The 17,036-nt window shown below is 35.3% G+C and overlaps 1 protein-coding gene across 15 annotated transcripts in view; it reads left to right on the top strand.

Annotated features, from left to right (window-relative positions):
• FRYL (FRY like transcription coactivator) overlaps nt 1–17,036 on the top strand; it is a 253,042-nt gene that overhangs the window by 122,744 nt on the left and 113,262 nt on the right. For 14 of the 15 annotated variants that reach the window (XR_011999897.1, XR_011999900.1, XR_011999898.1 and 11 more), the window contains 6 exons: nt 1,089–1,142; nt 3,771–3,910; nt 4,848–4,944; nt 14,155–14,234; nt 14,741–14,821; nt 16,657–16,825. Coding sequence is in view for 10 of the 15 variants with exons in the window: in XM_026016535.2 (XP_025872320.2) it covers nt 1,089–1,142; nt 3,771–3,910; nt 4,848–4,944; nt 14,155–14,234; nt 14,741–14,821; nt 16,657–16,825 (621 nt within the window). In the remaining 5 variants the exon portion in view is untranslated. Of the gene's footprint in view, nt 1–1,088; nt 1,143–3,770; nt 3,911–4,847; nt 4,945–13,419; nt 13,477–14,154; nt 14,235–14,740; nt 14,822–16,656; nt 16,826–17,036 lie in introns of those variants that run through there. The other variant, XM_072749045.1, reaches the window with a different exon arrangement.

Consider the following 17,036-nt stretch of genomic DNA (forward strand, 5'->3'; position numbering starts at 1 on the left):
AATAAAATAAAGTTTAAAAAAAAAAGTTTAACTATGCACATACTTTTTCATTATGTGGTTGAATTTAATATTTTTGTTTTGCTCTTGCTTTTGGTGTCATATTTAAAAAGATCTGAGTTTTAAAAAAAACTACCATCTTTTAGGACTTCTTTTTCTTCTAGTGTTTTAGTGATTTTATTTCTCATGTTTAAGTCTTTAAAACATTTAGGATTCACTGCGGTAATGAGCCCATTTAATTTATCCTTCAGAAAACCTAATTGTCCCACACAGTTTGTTAAAACTTTCCCTCAGTGTTTGAATTTCTACCCTTACTATTTTCCCATGTGTATTTGTGTGTGTTTTCTTTTCTGATATAGGGATCTATAGTGTTGTAAGTTCTTATTATTCCTGATCATTTCTCCATATGAACTTTCTATTTTAAGAAATGGATCATATTAAATTGATAGAGTTTAGGGAACATTGATATCTCCTGTGGTTGAGTGCATAAATGTTAACTGAGTTTTTCAAAACTCACATCTAGGGCCTCTTCTTACATCTTTTTAGTTAATTGACTTTGTTTTATGAACTTGATTACTTTCTGTACACCAAATGACTTCCAAATGTATATCTGCAGTCTAATCCGTCTCATGTTCTTCAAGCCCCTATTAGTCAACATCTTCTCTTTTGTGGCTTACAGGGACTTCAAATTCAACATGACCAAAATACATTCTTCCACCCAAGCTTTGTCTTCCCATTGTGTTCCCACTTTCAAAGGATGGTACCACTATCCATCCATCCATGCACAAACTGGAAACCTAGGAATCATCCACCAACATTTGTTTTCGGTCCCCTGTGGGCATCTCCTGCCTTGACCCCCAATCATGTGATTACTCTTTGGGAGGGTATCATGGAGAGAGAGCTGTGGCTCTGGAGCCACACTGCTGGGGCTTGAATCCTAGTTGTGTGACCCTGGGGAAGAGGGAGTCTTACCTGTGTTTAAAACAAACCTAATTACAAATGAAAACAAAACCAATTAATGAATCTACTTATCATATATAAGATTTCTAATATTTTGTATATGTGCCTTTTTTTTTTTTTTTAAATCATAGGAGAAGCCATTGTCTAGATCTCTTCAAAGAGGTGAAGATCTTCAATTTGACCAGGTATGCCAATTTTGGAGGGATATTTTTTCCTGAAAAGAAAATGTTTATCCTAAGTCTGGTCCAAATACATCCAATATTAAGAAATTATTTTGTTTAGTGATCCTTTTTGTCATTACACATTAGATTCTGTCTGAAATTGGTTGTTTTTTAACAGAGTAAATTGAAGGAGCTATTAACTGTTAGCTTTATAGTTCATGGAATGATCTGTGAAGTTGATTGGTTTCTCTTCATTTAGCATCTTAAAACTTTTTTTCATTGGTAATCTCTTTATGTGCCCTTCGAAATTTTCTTAAAATGTTTCCAATTACATGCCTCAATCTTTCCTTGTGTACCAATCATACAAATTTAACAGAATAATAATTTACCTTTTTTTTTTTTTAAGTGAGAGAAGAGGGTGGGTGAGGGGCAGAGGGAGAGGAAGAGAGATTTTTTTTTTTTTAAGATTTATTTATTTATTCGTGAGAGACACAGACAGAGAAGCAGAGACACTGACAGAGGGAGAAGCAGGCTCCATGCAGGGAGCCTGAAATGGGACTCAATCCCAGGACCCTGGGATCATGCCCTGAGCTGAAGACAGATGCTCAACCACTGAGCCACCCAGGTGCCCCGAAGAGAATCTTAAGCAGGCTCCATGCCCAATGTGGATCCTGACATGGAACTTGGTCATACAACCCTGAGATCGTGACCTGAGCTGAAATCAAGAGTCAGATGCTTAATCGACTGAGCCACCCAGGCACCCCATAATATTTTACCTTTTAACATTTTGTTTTTTTATGTGGGGGCTATCAGAACCTTAAAATAGAACATTAATATCTAAAATTGAGTGTGATATTCCTATAGTGTTAATTCTTTCCTCTTGCTGAGATTAAATGTTTGATCAAGTTTATTTTTATCATAATTCAGTTCATTCAAGAATTATTTTATTATGTATTGATTGTTTGCAAAAACCAATAACCCAGATTAGCTCTCTATTGGTATCTAGTTTTCCTGTACTGCTTTTCTCATAATTATGTATAGGAAACAAATTAATGTTCATATTAGTCTAATTGACTAGATGAAGGTGACTGGTTAGAATTACCTGGTAGAGACTTAACAAAATATTGTGTTTTTGGATTCTAGCCCAATTCTGAATCAGAATTACCAAGAGCAGTGCTCTGGCATCTGTTTTTTACAATAACTCCCGAGGTGATTCTGACGCATACACTTACTGAGTAGCCACTGGCCTAAGAAGAAACCATAGATAGAAAGGCTAGTTCTCTGTTAGCAATATTAAGACACTTTATATAAGGCTCTTCAAATCTCAGTGTTACTGTAAAAGATATTATTACTAATTATTAATCTTTACTTTTTTTTTTTTTTTTTTTATTTATGATAGTCACAGAGAGAGAGAGAGAGGCAGAGACACAGGCGGAGGGAGAAGCAGGCTCCATGCGCCGGGAGCCTGATGTGGGATTCGATCCTGGGTCTCCAGGATCGCGCCCTGGGCCAAAGGCAGGCGCCAAACCGCTGCGCCACCCAGGGATCCCAATCTTTACTTTTAATATATTGTTTTAAAGATATTCAGGTCTTTTTTTTTTTAAGAAAGATATTCAGGTCTTAAATCCACTAATGATGAATAAATGTATAATCAGAATTTGAAATCCTATTAAACGGTGATTTTAAGGAATATTTCCATTTTTTATGTAAACGATTAATAAAACTTTAAATGATCATGCCCCATAGTTCATTTTTTTCCAGAGTAAAGAGCCAAATGTGGTAGAAACTGTTTTAGTATACATCTACAACAGAAGATGGTATATTATTTTTTCTTCTTTAGATATTAAAAGGATTTCCTTTGAGTAATACTGTTCATTGTTAATATAAGTTTGAAAAATTGGTTAAATAGAATTAGAATCTTGTTTTTACTTTAATTTCCTATATTAAAAACTATTTACCTGTCAAATTATGGTAATTATAAATAAAAGCATGATTAAAGGAAGGCAGAGATAATGAAAAAGGGAAAAAGCTTATGCAATCAAATAAACTTTTATTCTTTTCTGTTTCCCTGGATGAAGTACATTTTGAAGTTTACATGAAGAATATAAAATATGAGGAAAATTAAATGTTTAATTCCTGGAAGTATCAATTTATCTTCATCAACTGACGCTTTCTATAATCCAGGACCCGAACAAGACCTTGAGTATTCCTGCAACCCATCACTTTTTAGTTAAGAAAAACAAAGTGAAGCATGTTTGACTGTATACTTTAAGATATTAATTTTATGAGCAGTGAGTTGCATCAGATACAGAAATTCCTTTGGAGAGTTTTGTTTTGGGGGGGTTTTATTTTGGTTTGGTTTTTTTTTTCTCGAGATCCTCCAGATGAAGAGTGATCTTAGGGACTGCTTGCTAATGATAGCTGGTGGGCCTCTTACTGCCACTATAGGAACACTGATTTCCTTCATGAAATGAGTCTGATATTCACCTAGAATTCAGATAGTTTGAGTAATGCCTTAAATTGAATAGCAGTTGCTCATCCCACCATGTTTATCCTAGAAATGGTAATCATTTCCAAATGATGGCTAGTAGAATTAGGAGTGTGATACTTCGACCATGTATTTTATCTTCTGGTAATATCTTGTGTTTTCAGTTGATAAGCTCTATGAGCTCAGTAGCAGAGCACTGTCTCCCTTCCTTACTTCGCACCTTGTTTGACTGGTACAGACGCCAGAATGGAACTGAAGATGAATCCTACGAGTACAGGCCTCGATCTAGCACAAAGTCTAAGGGGTAAGTAGCTCATTGTCCACTCTTCTACCCAAAATGGAAACACTTTCATTGAAGGGGGTGATACTGTTCTCAACCGAAGACAGTTATTGTTTGGTTTCGAAGCAAAAATATTGATTACTTTTGTTATGAAACTGATGGTAAAGGGAAAGCATAGTCCATACTTACCTGTAAATCAAGGGAGGGTACCAGTTAAGGTAGATGGAACTCCACGGTATTCATCAAGCGCATAGTCATCATGCAAAAATGAATTTCAGGAGTGCCATGTTGGTAGTTCCGTGAGGACCTTTAATAATTCTAGAAGTTAGGAAAAATATTTAAAGAAGGTTCCATTCATATGGTTTGTGAAGAGAAGCAATTGGTATACAGGAGGACTGCCAAACCCTATATTGTTACCATGAGACTATCCTTGGTGCTCAAATCCCAGAACTTGTCTTCCCCTCCTTCAAATTTTCCAGGAAGGTATTGGCTTTGCATAAAACCTCTATCTGTGTTTGGGAGATGGTCCATAGTTTGGAATTGGACTTTCATTGATGCCACTTGTGATATTTCAATTTAGATAAATGAAAAAAGTTACCCAGCACTGTATTTTCATCAGAAAAGTTATTACTTTTGGTTTTTAATTTAAAAAATGCTAATCAAATATGGAGCAATGTTAGATTTTCTAAATAAAATCTAAAACATTTTTCTTAACCGATTCCTTTAGAATGGGTTTAATTTCTGTCAGAATAGTGACATGTTTATAAAGACTGTGTAAAATATACAACAAGAGAAAGAAAATGAGAGTGTACATATATTGGATAATTTAAAAACAACTTGTATTAACAGTTGCTATAGGACACCATACAGTTGAACTCCGTAAGTAACCGAACTGTTAACCAAAAGCTATTTTAAAATTCATGGTCTTAAATGCAATCCTAACTTGGGGTTCTTGTTTCAGGGATGAACAGCAACGTGAAAGAGATTATCTTCTTGAAAGGAGAGACTTAGCAGTAGATTTCATTTTTTGTTTAGTTTTAGTTGAAGTCCTAAAGCAGGTAAGAAGCTCTTTTGTCTGTAGTGTTTGTGTTTCTTATTCTTATTTTGCCTTCACATTTCATTTACCTTATTTAGGATGTTATGTCTTAAATTCTGGCCCACATTAGCTATATTTCTGCAATATAACTGCACTTCTTTCAGTTGCCTGGGGCTTTCATGGCCTTTACCTATCATTTCCTATTCTTTTTACCTTTGCATGCCATCTAAGATAGGAGATTTTGTTAGCAAAAGTAAGCTGAACAGAATTTGGGTTACATCTGGGCTTTTAGCTATGAATGTAGTCCGCCTGTCATTCATCTACTTCAGTCTACTTTCAAAGAATTTCTCTTCTGAAGCCATCAAGCCTACATTCCAACATGTAATAATTGCACAGTTACAATTAAGGAAGAGGGGCAGTTTGACCTGGGTAGCACCAAATTGTTAAGTGTAAATGGGAAAACACCTCAGGATAATACATTTTTTATTGAATGACCTTTGGGATAATGGCATTGTGCTCATACTGCACTCATGGGTTTAACATCTGAATAACATAAGCAGTAAAGCTATAAACATATAATGTCTGGTATTATGTATATTTTTACTATTCAAAATTAGTATAGGTATACATATAAATACCTGAACTCATTTTGAAAGGTTTTTTTTTGGGGGGGGGGAGTGTGTCAATTTTTGTTTTTTTATTTACTAAAATCAACTACTTTGTTCAAATTCATGAAAGTGTTTCTTTATAGTTTGTAGTCTTTAAGAAGTTACCTATCATTCAAAGATGAGCCACATATTTCCAACCATGTACATTGTAACGCTTTGAAAAAGTTAGGAAACCTAAAAGAACAAAAAAAATCATATTCTGCATATATAACATGTTTGGACAGGGGTTTTGTTTTTGTTACACAAAATGGAATAGAATATATAATATGAAAACAACAAATGTAAGATGTAAAAGTTAATTGATAAGTCTATTTTTTTGACAGGCTAAATTATTTGAATTATGTATTTATACTTTGCATGTTTTTATAATGTATGTGAAAAATCATTAAAATCCACAACAATTTGAAAAATGAAAAACAGATGAATGAGTTAATCAAAGGTGAAAATCATTTAAATTAATTGGTACCTTTCATAAAGGTCTTTCTTTAGGTGTATGAAAGAAAATTCCTCTGAGAGTTGTGCTAACAAGCCAGGTTTGCTTTCTGTGAAGTCAGTTTTGCTGGTATCCAGAGACCCTGAGGCCAGAGTAGTTAGGGATAGAAGAATTTAGGACCAGAGCCACCATTGACCATGACTGGACTTTGCCTAGGACTCCTTGTGGTTGACCTCTTGCATCTCCTGTCTGCTGATGTAGATCATGTGAGTGGTTTGGTAACCACCATCTGCACTTCTTTGCTTAATTAAATACAGGGTTTCTTTTTTTAGCAGGAGAGATTATAAATTCCCTTAGACATTCAGGTCTCTCTCCCTCTCTGATCATGGTTCCATTTTCACTTGCCAATCAGTGTTTCCTCTGAAAGTTGCTCCTCATTGCAATTTCAGAGCTTCTGTGCACAGACAACCCTATATAAGTTTTTCTCTCTCCTCTTCCCCTTCCTCTTCCCTGTCCTTTACCTTTCCCCATCCTCTTTATCCTCCTTCCTTCCTCCTCCTCTCAAAAATAATCCAGATAGCTCCTCTGGTGGAGAAAACCATAGGATCTATAAATTTCCATTGGACTCGTTTTTCAAGTCCATTCCACAAAATCCCTTCAGATCCACTTTCACCTGGACTCTTAAAGTGTGGGGGGAAAAATGAAAAAAGAAATACAACAGCTTTAACGGCTAATTTTTGTTTTTGGTTCTGTCACTGTATTGTTCCAGTCTACAGTGGCCTTTCCACCTCCTGTTTTCTCTCTTTACCATTATCCTCATACTTTCACTCAAATGCACCTATGAAAGAATAAAATCTATCCCAAAGAACACAGAGATGCTTTATTTATTAAAAATCTTACATAAGGTTTTTTTTCCCCCTCTAGTAAAAGGGAAGTCTTTTTAGCTTCTTCAAAACTAATAAAACCAGAGAAAATGAAGTAAAAATCAATAGAACTTTCTAAAATATCATGACCAATTTTCTACCATGACAAAGTGATGTAGAGTTTAATAGATCCAGAGACTAATCAATGTAATATATCTTGAATTTAATAGGACTTTTACTTTTGCCCCACATAAAAGACACATATTAAAACATGACTCAGTTTTATTTTGATGAGATGGACAGTCCCAGGAGTACTAAAGTATTGATACATGATTGGGTCAGTCTTAGGGAGGAGTAAATCTTCCTTATGGTTTAGTCCTTGACCTCATATATTACAATTTTTTTGTCTTGAATAATTTTTCATGTCTTTCATTCATGTTTAGAACTCTTCATGATGCATAAAGTCTCTATATCCTTTGTATCAGCTGGTCATTGTAATAAAACTAGGAGACAGCCAGGGCAAGTGTTTTCATCCTAGCTCTGCCATTGTCTTGCTGTGTAACTTGGGTGAGTTATTATCCATCACTTCTTTCCTCCTCTGTAAGAGAGGGATGATAATAGTATCTATTTTTGTAGAATCATGAGCATTAAATACAGTAATGCTTGGGACATGGAAAGTGCTCCATAAACGTTATCTGTTATTTTCATTTTGCAGATGAAGAAATGTCCTTAATTTAGTGATTTGCTGATGATCATAAAGCTAGTTCACTCTTTTACTCCAAGTTTCTCCTGTTAATAAAAATATTGGTAAAATCAGTGACACAAAATTAGGTGAGAGGACCAGCATCTTGGAAAACTAAAGTTTTGATCATAACAAATTGGACAAAGAATTGAGTTTGTATAAATGTGATGAAATTAGTGTGATTCGCTGTAGGAACAAAATTAATTCAAGATGATGGAGGACTTTTTTTTTTTTTTTTTTCAAGAAAGTCAAACATAATTTGAGGGTCATGACCAACACAGATTTTAGCATGTTAATACCAAAGGCTTTCAAATTCATGTAAAAGCATGTTTAAACAGTGACATAAACATTTAGAAAGTTTGAAACCATTTTCTTTTCATGTAAATTTTAGTCAGACATTTACTTATTGGGAAACTTGGTTTGTGAGCCACTTCCAGCTCTTGGCTTAGTTTTACTACTGCTATTGTGAAGTATCAGAAGGTGGAGTAAGTACATCCTTAGTATTTTCAGATTTAATATTTTTGTCGTAGATGTAGATGAGTTCCCTGAAGGTTCATGGAAATACTTGTTATTTTTCTGAGGCTAAATGTATTCATTCCCCTTTCCATTGAAAGCTGATCTATGTGGTAATGAATGAGCCTCACTGACTCTACAATATCCATATCTTAACCTGATTTTGTTGTTTTTCACTTTCATGATGTGATAAAAGCATTAAAGTTTGGGAGGTGAGGGGGCACCTGGGTGGCTCATTGGTTGAGCATCTGCCTTTGGCTCAGATCGTGATCCTGGGGTCCTAGGATTGAGTCCCAAGTCCCGCATTGGGCTCCCCACAGGGAGCCTTCTTCTCCCTCTGCCTGTGTCTCTGCCTGTCTCTCTGTGTCTCTCATGAATAAAATCTTAAAAAAAAATAATAAAGTTTGGGAGGCGATGCTGGGAATGGCCTTGAAATAAAACTTGAGTATTCTTTTTTTTTTTTTTTTTAAGTTTTTAAAGTAATCTCTATATGCAAGGTGTGGAGCTTGAATGCATGACCCAGAGGTCGAGATCCTCTGAGCCAGCTGAGCATCCCTTGGTATTCTTTAGAGTCTACTAGGTATATAGCCTTTTGGAATGTTGAAGTAGAATTAGAGCTGCTTCTAAAATCACAGATGACAAGACTTGAAAAAGTCTTGATACTGTAGGTGGGGATATTACTCCCTGAAAGTAGAGCTTTTTATCTATAAGCCGAAATGGGATTCTGCTCCATGTCCATTTTCTGAGATTCAATTCGGGAGTGTTCTCATTTTTATTACTATTATTGAAAATAAAGGGGAAAATAGGGATATTAAGAATGTGCATCCTGATAACGTTCATTCTTAAAATGTTTGGAAGTTTTACTTTTACCTTCCAAAAATTAAGGATAAGACACATTTCTTCTTTCACTTCTATTTGTGTCTCTCATCTGGCTACCATATGATAAAATTGAAAGCTTTCTTATTTGTTTCCTTTATTAAATGCATTTTTATATGTCAGAAACTGGGCATACAGTATGTTCTAGAGAAGGACACATCAGCTTCTGAACTTCAGTTCCCTCATCTATAAAATAGGGAACAAGTATCTACCTTGTAAGATGAAGTGTTACAAAAATACCTACCTAATGCCTGACACATAAACACATAAAAAGCGTTGACAGTGGCAACAGTAGGGTAGTAATAAAGAGTATACAGCGTGGCGTAGTGCCCTACCTGTCATTGTTAGACTTCAGACACAGCTGGACCTAATAAGACAGTTCAGGAGAAATTTCAGGTCTAAGTTAGCTTGCATTTCATCTCTCTAGCCTAGAGTACATTAAACATCCCTGTGAAGAAATCAATATGGTAAAACCACAACACAGCACAGTAAGTGGAATATAAACAATTAAATCACATAAAATGCAGTGTTGCATTATTATTGCAAGGTCAGTGAAATGTGTGGGGCCAGCCTGTATGATTAGCGCCATGAATTCTGGAATAGGTTCTTGAAGTCAGGCTGCAGGCTGCAGGCTCCAGGTACAGCCTACAGCCTATTCCTGACCAAAGTTTGTCATCCACTGGTGGTAGATGTAGACTCCGTTTTAACCATCAGTGGGTAGCCACAGGGCTAAGTGGGATGTAGAGGACAGAAGCATTGATGATAGTAATTGTTGTTGTTGTTGTTGTTACCTTAGGGCCTATTTATGGGCTCAGTGGAGGGGAGATCAGGCTGGGGGAATATATCTCCCTCCTTGCTTCTCAATGGGCCCTTGTTTCCTGCCATTTTTCCTATCAAGCTTTCTCCTCAGTATCTCCATCCATATTTTCTAGTCCTTTCACGTTCTCTACATTCTCAGGAGATAAGAACTTTGGTGTCCCTTTTAGAAAAAGAAAAGGTGAGAAGACAAAAGAATCCATCTCCAATTGTAATATACTCGATTTTTCATTCTCTTGGGGCTAGTGATTATAGGGTTCCGGTGTGTCGTCTATGTTTTATAGGTGGGAAGTGGGAACTTCCTCAAGGTTATATAACTAGTAAAAAGAGAAACTGTGGCTTGATTGAAATAAACCAAAATCTATGGTCTTTCTACACTTTTTCATTGTAGTGAAGAAAACATTTTTATTTATTGTATAAAGGTTTGAGTATAGTTTATTTATAATAAACTCATCATCTTGATGTGTATACAAGGAGCGCTTTGGGGATACTGTTTTGAGTTCCTTATTAATATGGAATAACATTATTGTCCCAAAAAGGTGTTCAGGGTACCAAGTAAAAGATGGTCATGCCTCTGCTTAATTGATCAGCCAATATTCTGAAATTCCTATATGAATAAAACATGATGTTATACTTTTATGAGGATGTGTCTACCTATAAAAGATTGAAAAGCTTTCTGTAATTATACAGTCAAGCATAAAATTCATAGTTAAGTATTTCTAATTGCTAAAGAAATTTTGGGTTTAAGGTTCAGTCTTCCAGTGTGTGGGACAAAGGTTAAGATTATTCTTGCGGGGTCTGAATTCTCGAACCTTACTAAGCAGAGTAAATTCCGTTTCTGTGCAGTTTATTAACCTGGGATCTTCAAATCGCTGCTTCTCTAAACAGACGAATAAACTTCTTTCTTATATCATCAGGCTACTACTAGTACAAGGTTCACTGAGAACTAAGAAAAGTAGCATTTGGATTACAGTTGCTTCCTCACCTAATCCCTATTTGATTTTGTGACGGAGCACATTTTCTTCAAATTGGATTCCAGGTGCAGGCCTTGAGGATGGTCTCAGTTTCTAGGAAATCTGAGATGAATGCTCTCTCTCATCCTTCTCTGGTCAACAGCAAATATCAATATGCCTAGCCAAGATAAAGCTCTAACCTTCCATCCTGGAGTAGAAGTTCACCATGAGCCTTTCGAAGCTGTGTTAGCTGCCTGCCTCCCTCTGCTCAGACAGCATTTTAAAAATGGTCCTAGGATTCTCCCTGTGTTGTGCAAGTTTAGTCACTTTCTCATTGAGCTGAGTACCAGTCCCATGAGTAGTTACTTACTGGATTTCTTGTCTTGTCCCTCATTACAATGTAATTGTAGTTATTGTTTCTAATGGCTCTCTCCTATTTACTAGGTTTGAACCAGCTCCTGATCATTATTCAGAACTAAATTCAGCTCCTCATGGATAGATTCCGGATTTACCTTTGTATAAAATATCTTTATTTTAAATAAAAATCTCTCCTTTATGAAACCCTCAAGAAACATTCTCTGACCATCTCTGAATAATTAGTTTCCTGTTATTCTTTTCCCTAGTTGAGTTTGTGACTTTCTTGATAAATCTCTATTACAATTTTATCCTATTGATAAGATGTTCTCTACTGTATATTGTTACAAATTTTAAGGAAGTGTGGAATTCCTGTGTGTTTTGTTTTAATTGGACTTCAGGGCCACAGAATGGGATAAATCATGATCCTGGTTCAAGATACACTGTTATCACTGGTGTCTATGTGGCTACCTGTGTTTTTGTTTACAATATAATGGTTACCTGTGAGGCCCCAAAATACCATAGCTTACGCCTAATTATGTAAATCTCTTCTAGTTTACTCCCTTTCTATCCTCTTACCATTATACTGATTTTTGTGTTACTGTCTTTTAAAAATGTTTTCATATATGTTTGAATAGTAAGTTTTTCTCATCTTTGAATTTCCTAAAAAAAAAAAAATTGTATCCTACTGTATATTTTTCCTCTGGGACTTACTTTTTCACTCAACATTATGTTGCAGGGATTAATCCATGAAATGTATAGCTATACGTTATTATTTTCTTACGCATATAATTGCTAGTGTAGCGGAGCTCCACCCTCTTAAATTCATTCCTGGAGCCCTGCAAATTAAGCTGCTGGAGCTCACATTAACAGGAGAAAAGGTTTATTGCAAAGGCACATGGAGGCCTTCTTGGAAAAGAAGTCGAAGACACAAAAGAATGGTTAGACCCTAAAATTTAACAAAGAGCAATACATTGTGAAGTGACCAGACAAAGGAAAGGAAAAGTGGCAAAGGGTAGTAAACTGGGGGAAGGAAAATATATGGGGGAAACTAATGGGAGATAAGGGCTGTTTAGTAAGCTTTGTGCAGACCTACCTTATTGTCAACTTTCTGATGATAACAGTTGCCCTTTTCTTGGTATGGGAAAGAGGAGAAAAGACTGCTTTTAGAGGCAGAAAGGGGGAGGGTGAAGAGCTTTGCCTGCACCTGCTATTTCTCAGCTGCCTTCAGCTCAAAATAATTCTCATGCCAAAGTGCCATATTTTGTGGCGGCATACTTTGATCTGCTTCACTAGGTTGTGGGCTTTATAAAAAATTGAACTCACACCAGCAATGTCTCTGAAACATCATTCACTTACATTTTTTCTCCTATTTGGTATTATCAGACTTGACTTTTCCCCATTGAATAGGTATATTTTCATTCTCCTTATAACTAATTAAATCAAGCATCTCTTCATGTTTATTAAGAATAAGCACAACAAAGGACAAAAACAGAAAATTATAAAGCCTGGCCAAAAGCCTTCAAAGAAGTGAAAAGATACTCCATGTAAATGTGAAAGAGCACAGTTATCCCCAAATTGATCGCAACTCCAATAAAAATCCTGATGGTTTTTGTGTACCTTCAAAGTTGAATATGGAGGAACAGTGAGCCAGAAATGGCTACGCTCTCTCTGAAGGAAAATAAGGGGGACTTTCAGGACCAGACATCAGAACTTACTCAGAAAGTCTAATAATGGAGACTGTATGATTTCAGTACCAACATATAAAAGTTGATAGAATAGTGAACTCAGAAACAGACCCACACATATATAGAACTTGATTACTTATCAGTGGTGACTTGTATAATCTCTGATCCATCAGTTCCTCCTTTTGGACTCTTTCCCGTAGTCCTTTTGGACTATGCAAGTATATAACATTAAATGTACAAGATACTTATTGTATAACACTATATTGGTTATTGAAAATCTGGAATGAAATGTTTGTCAATAGGAAGCTCATTAAATACATTTTAATACACTGAGTATTATACAGCCGTTGAAAAGAAAGGAGGAGCTCTAAGTACTGACATGGAAAGATGAATCAGGGACCCTTGGTTGGCTCAGCGGTTTAGCGCCTGCCTTAGACTCAGGGCGTGATCCTGGAGTCCTGGGATCGAGTCCCACATCGGGCTCCCTGCATGGAGCCTGCTTCTCCCCCTGCCTGTGTCTCTGCCTCTCTTTCTCTTTGTCTCTCTCTCATGAATAAATAAAATCCTAAAAAAAAAAAAAAAAAAGAAAAAGAAAAAAAGAAAGAAAAAAAAGAAAGAAATACGAATCATCCTGTTAAGAAAAATAAGGTATGTGTGGGTGCATGTAGGAAAAAATCTGGAAGGATATATACCAAACTATTAATAGTGATTATAAAAGGGGGAAGGGGCAAGGATTTTACTTTCTGGCTTAAAAATTTTTATTTGTTTCCCATATTAGGAGGTAGCTTATAAGAACTCAACAAAACAAAAATATTTAAATGACAAATTTCTAACATGAATAAGGCCACAAATAGTTTTACTCTTTTATTTTTTCACAAATAGTTTTAAATTGTTGGAAAAGTTGGTGTCGTTTTGGCCTACTATTTAGGATAGAAAATCAGACTAATGGAATGTGTGGCTGGCTCAGCCTATCAAGTGTTACAGAGAAGTACATGTGGGCGTTGTCTTAATTTCCCGACGGTAACATGACAGTCACATCAGCAACAACTGCTACTTTTTCCCCTTTCTGGGCCATAGTTCAAGGATTTGTGACTATGAAGCTTAACGTTCTTAAATTTAGAGCTTATTAAATTAGATGGGTAACTGAATTCTCAGGGAAAATATAACATCCTTAGAAAAAGGGAAGGTTGACTAAATGGTAATAGATCACATCATGGAAATGAAAACTGCTTATTGATTTAATTAGTTGAAATGTGGAGAATACTCAGAAAAGATTTGTAACCTACTTAGCTCTTGCTGACTTGATTTTTTTTTTTTTTGTTCTAGATTCCCGTTCATCCTGTGCCCGATCCCTTAGTCCACGAAGTTCTAAACTTAGCTTTTAAGCACTTTAAACATAAGGAAGGGTAAGTAAAATACTAGTTGGGGATTACTGATTTTCTCTACAGGTTTAGACCGTTTAAATATAATTCAAAGTCTCATTGATCATTTGTTTTTAAAAGAGTCAGAGCACTTATCTTTTTTTCTTTTTTTAATCCACACAGAATGCTTGTAGGAAAGGTGTTATATTTTGTTTTTTAGGCTCCGTGCCCAATTTGGGGCTTGAAGTCATGACCCTGAGATCAAGAGCCCCATGCTGTACTGACTGAGGTGGCCAGGTGCCCCCATAGGAAATATTTTATTGAAATAATTCTTAAAACTATTGATTGGATTTATAAGAATTTGAAGGTTAAATCTCATGACAAAGTAAAATCCAGAGATAGAAGAAAATTCATGTGGATTTTATTGTCCTATCAATGAATCATCAGAGGAAAAAAAAAAAGCTGTGAAACATCCTAATAAGAAATTTTCAGATTTATTAGGGAGAGTTTATAGAAAAAAAGTTGATAATACATTTGTTCTCTTGTTTTAGATATTCAGGAACCAACACTGGGAATGTGCATATTATTGCAGATTTATATGCGGAGGTGATAGGGGTTCTTGCCCAATCAAAGTAAGTGTTATAAATCACTGACCTCAGTTTGTGTTTTAGAATGCTTCATTGCTAATATAGTAGACACCATTTTAGATCTATTTCTTTTTCATAGTTATTTTGAAGTCTACTCCACCTTTTATTACTTAGCTGCTCTATTCCTTAGGGGATTTTAAAGTTACATCCATACATTAATTTCACAACTTTTCATTTATTTGGGGTTTTCCATAAATATCTGAATTGAGGAAGTTGGAAATGACCAGGAATAGCCAAGGACATTACCTTATTCTTATTTTTAACTCTTCTGTAAGAAGTGCCTTTCTTTTTTAAGTCATTTTTTTCTTTCTTTAGAACTCTACAGAGCTAATAATGACTTTTAATACTTTCTGGTTGAGTACTTTCATTTCTGGGGTAGCAACTCAGTGTCTTCCTCCTAATTATCTTATTTGTTTTAGCACCAAACAGAGTTTTGGGTAGGTAGAAGAGATCCCAAAAAAGAAAAAGGAGATAATAGATTACTTCATAAGGGTGTTGTTCATTAGGAGCTAAACTCATTGAATCATCTTGAACCATCATTCTAAGAAGCCAAGTACAATTCTTTTTTTTTTTTTTTTTTTTTTAAGATTTTATTTTATTCATAGAGAGAGAGAGAGTGAGGCAGAGACACAGGCAGAGGGAGAAGCAGGCACCACACAGAGAGCCTGACCTGGGACTTGATCCTGGGTCTCCAGGATCATGCCCTGGGCTGCAGGCGGCGCTGTGCCACCGGGGCTGCCCGCCAAGTACAATTCTTGTGAATGTTTAGTTCCTATCATTATAGTGACTAATAATTATTATGAGGAATTTAATAAAGGAGAAAAACCCTTGGAGTCTAGTGTTATTGTAATGGGAAGATTTTTTAATCTAATATATTTTCTTTATCAAATGCAAAAGAATACATTCATGGAAAATGGTATTATACTCTCCAAGACTCAAATAGAAGTGGATAAATAGTATTTCCTGTCATGTATCCGTATTTCACGAATATGTACTATTTTTTTTTTTCCCTTCTATAGTCAGTGATAATTGGAAAATATGCTTCATTCGTCATTGTAGCTTTTAGGAACTGGTTTTGCCAAGTAACATTAATAGTAAAATACTTTAGCTATTTCATATTATATAGGCGGAGGAAATTAAGTATTATTGGTTATTAACCTGTTCGGTTTGCAACATAAGCAGAGAAGAAACCTAGTCACCTTATCAGTTGTGGTCATTTGAATCCAGGATGGTGCTTACATTTGAAAGCATTTCAGTTCTTTTTCTTCACATTATATGAAACCATGTCCTCAAATTCCTTTCCTTCAGGTTTTTCTCCAGTGTAAGGAGAAATTAATTTTAAGTGATGGTAGTCTAAAATTGACTGGTTCATGTCTTTTAACAAATTTGTAGTCCCTAATGTGTTCTCCTTATAATTCAAATTACAGATTATATAAAAAGCAGCCTTAAAAATTAGAGACACTCTGATTTACAGAGGGATGTTTTATGGGTGGTTTATTTGGTTTTATTATGATCTTTATTAAATGATAATGGAGCTGCATTGATGCTATTGTAGGAATAAAGAAATCTTACTTTCTGTCCTTATGGAACTTCCCATTTTAAAATAAATGAACAGCAGATTTAGAATAACAAATAACTTTGTTTTTCTCTCTGCTTTTCTGGCAATTTTAATGAGGCCAGATAAAAGAGATGATATTTAGGTAAAATATCTTTAGATTTCCACCTTGAATATCATATGGGAAATTAGTGTTTATTTTTTATTTTTATTTTTCGAAATTAGTGTTTTGAATTCATATGTTATGTACTCACATATATTAAAGGTTTCAGGCTGTGAGGAAGAAGTTTGTGACAGAGTTAAAAGAACTACGGCAAAAGGAGCAAAGTCCACATGTGGTACAAAGCATCATCAGCTTAATAATGGGAATGAAATTTTTTCGAGTAAAAATGTATCCTGTAGAAGATTTTGAAGCATCGTTTCAGTTCATGCAGGTGATCTATCTTCTCTATTGCAGGGATTAGAATTAGCCTAACAGTAGTTATTCTTGCTCTTCGCAACTTTTTAAAAGAAACAAAATGTGTATAAATTAATGACATCATTATCAATTCCTTTCTCTGAGTGTTAGTTAAGTCGTAACGAGTGTGAATTAACTTTCTTTTTTAATTTGAGCATGTTTTGACCTTAGCTTTTTGGTAAAAGGAC

The sequence above is a fragment of the Vulpes vulpes genome, chromosome 2, assembly GCF_048418805.1.
Source record: "Vulpes vulpes isolate BD-2025 chromosome 2, VulVul3, whole genome shotgun sequence".
Lineage (NCBI taxonomy): Eukaryota > Metazoa > Chordata > Mammalia > Carnivora > Canidae > Vulpes > Vulpes vulpes.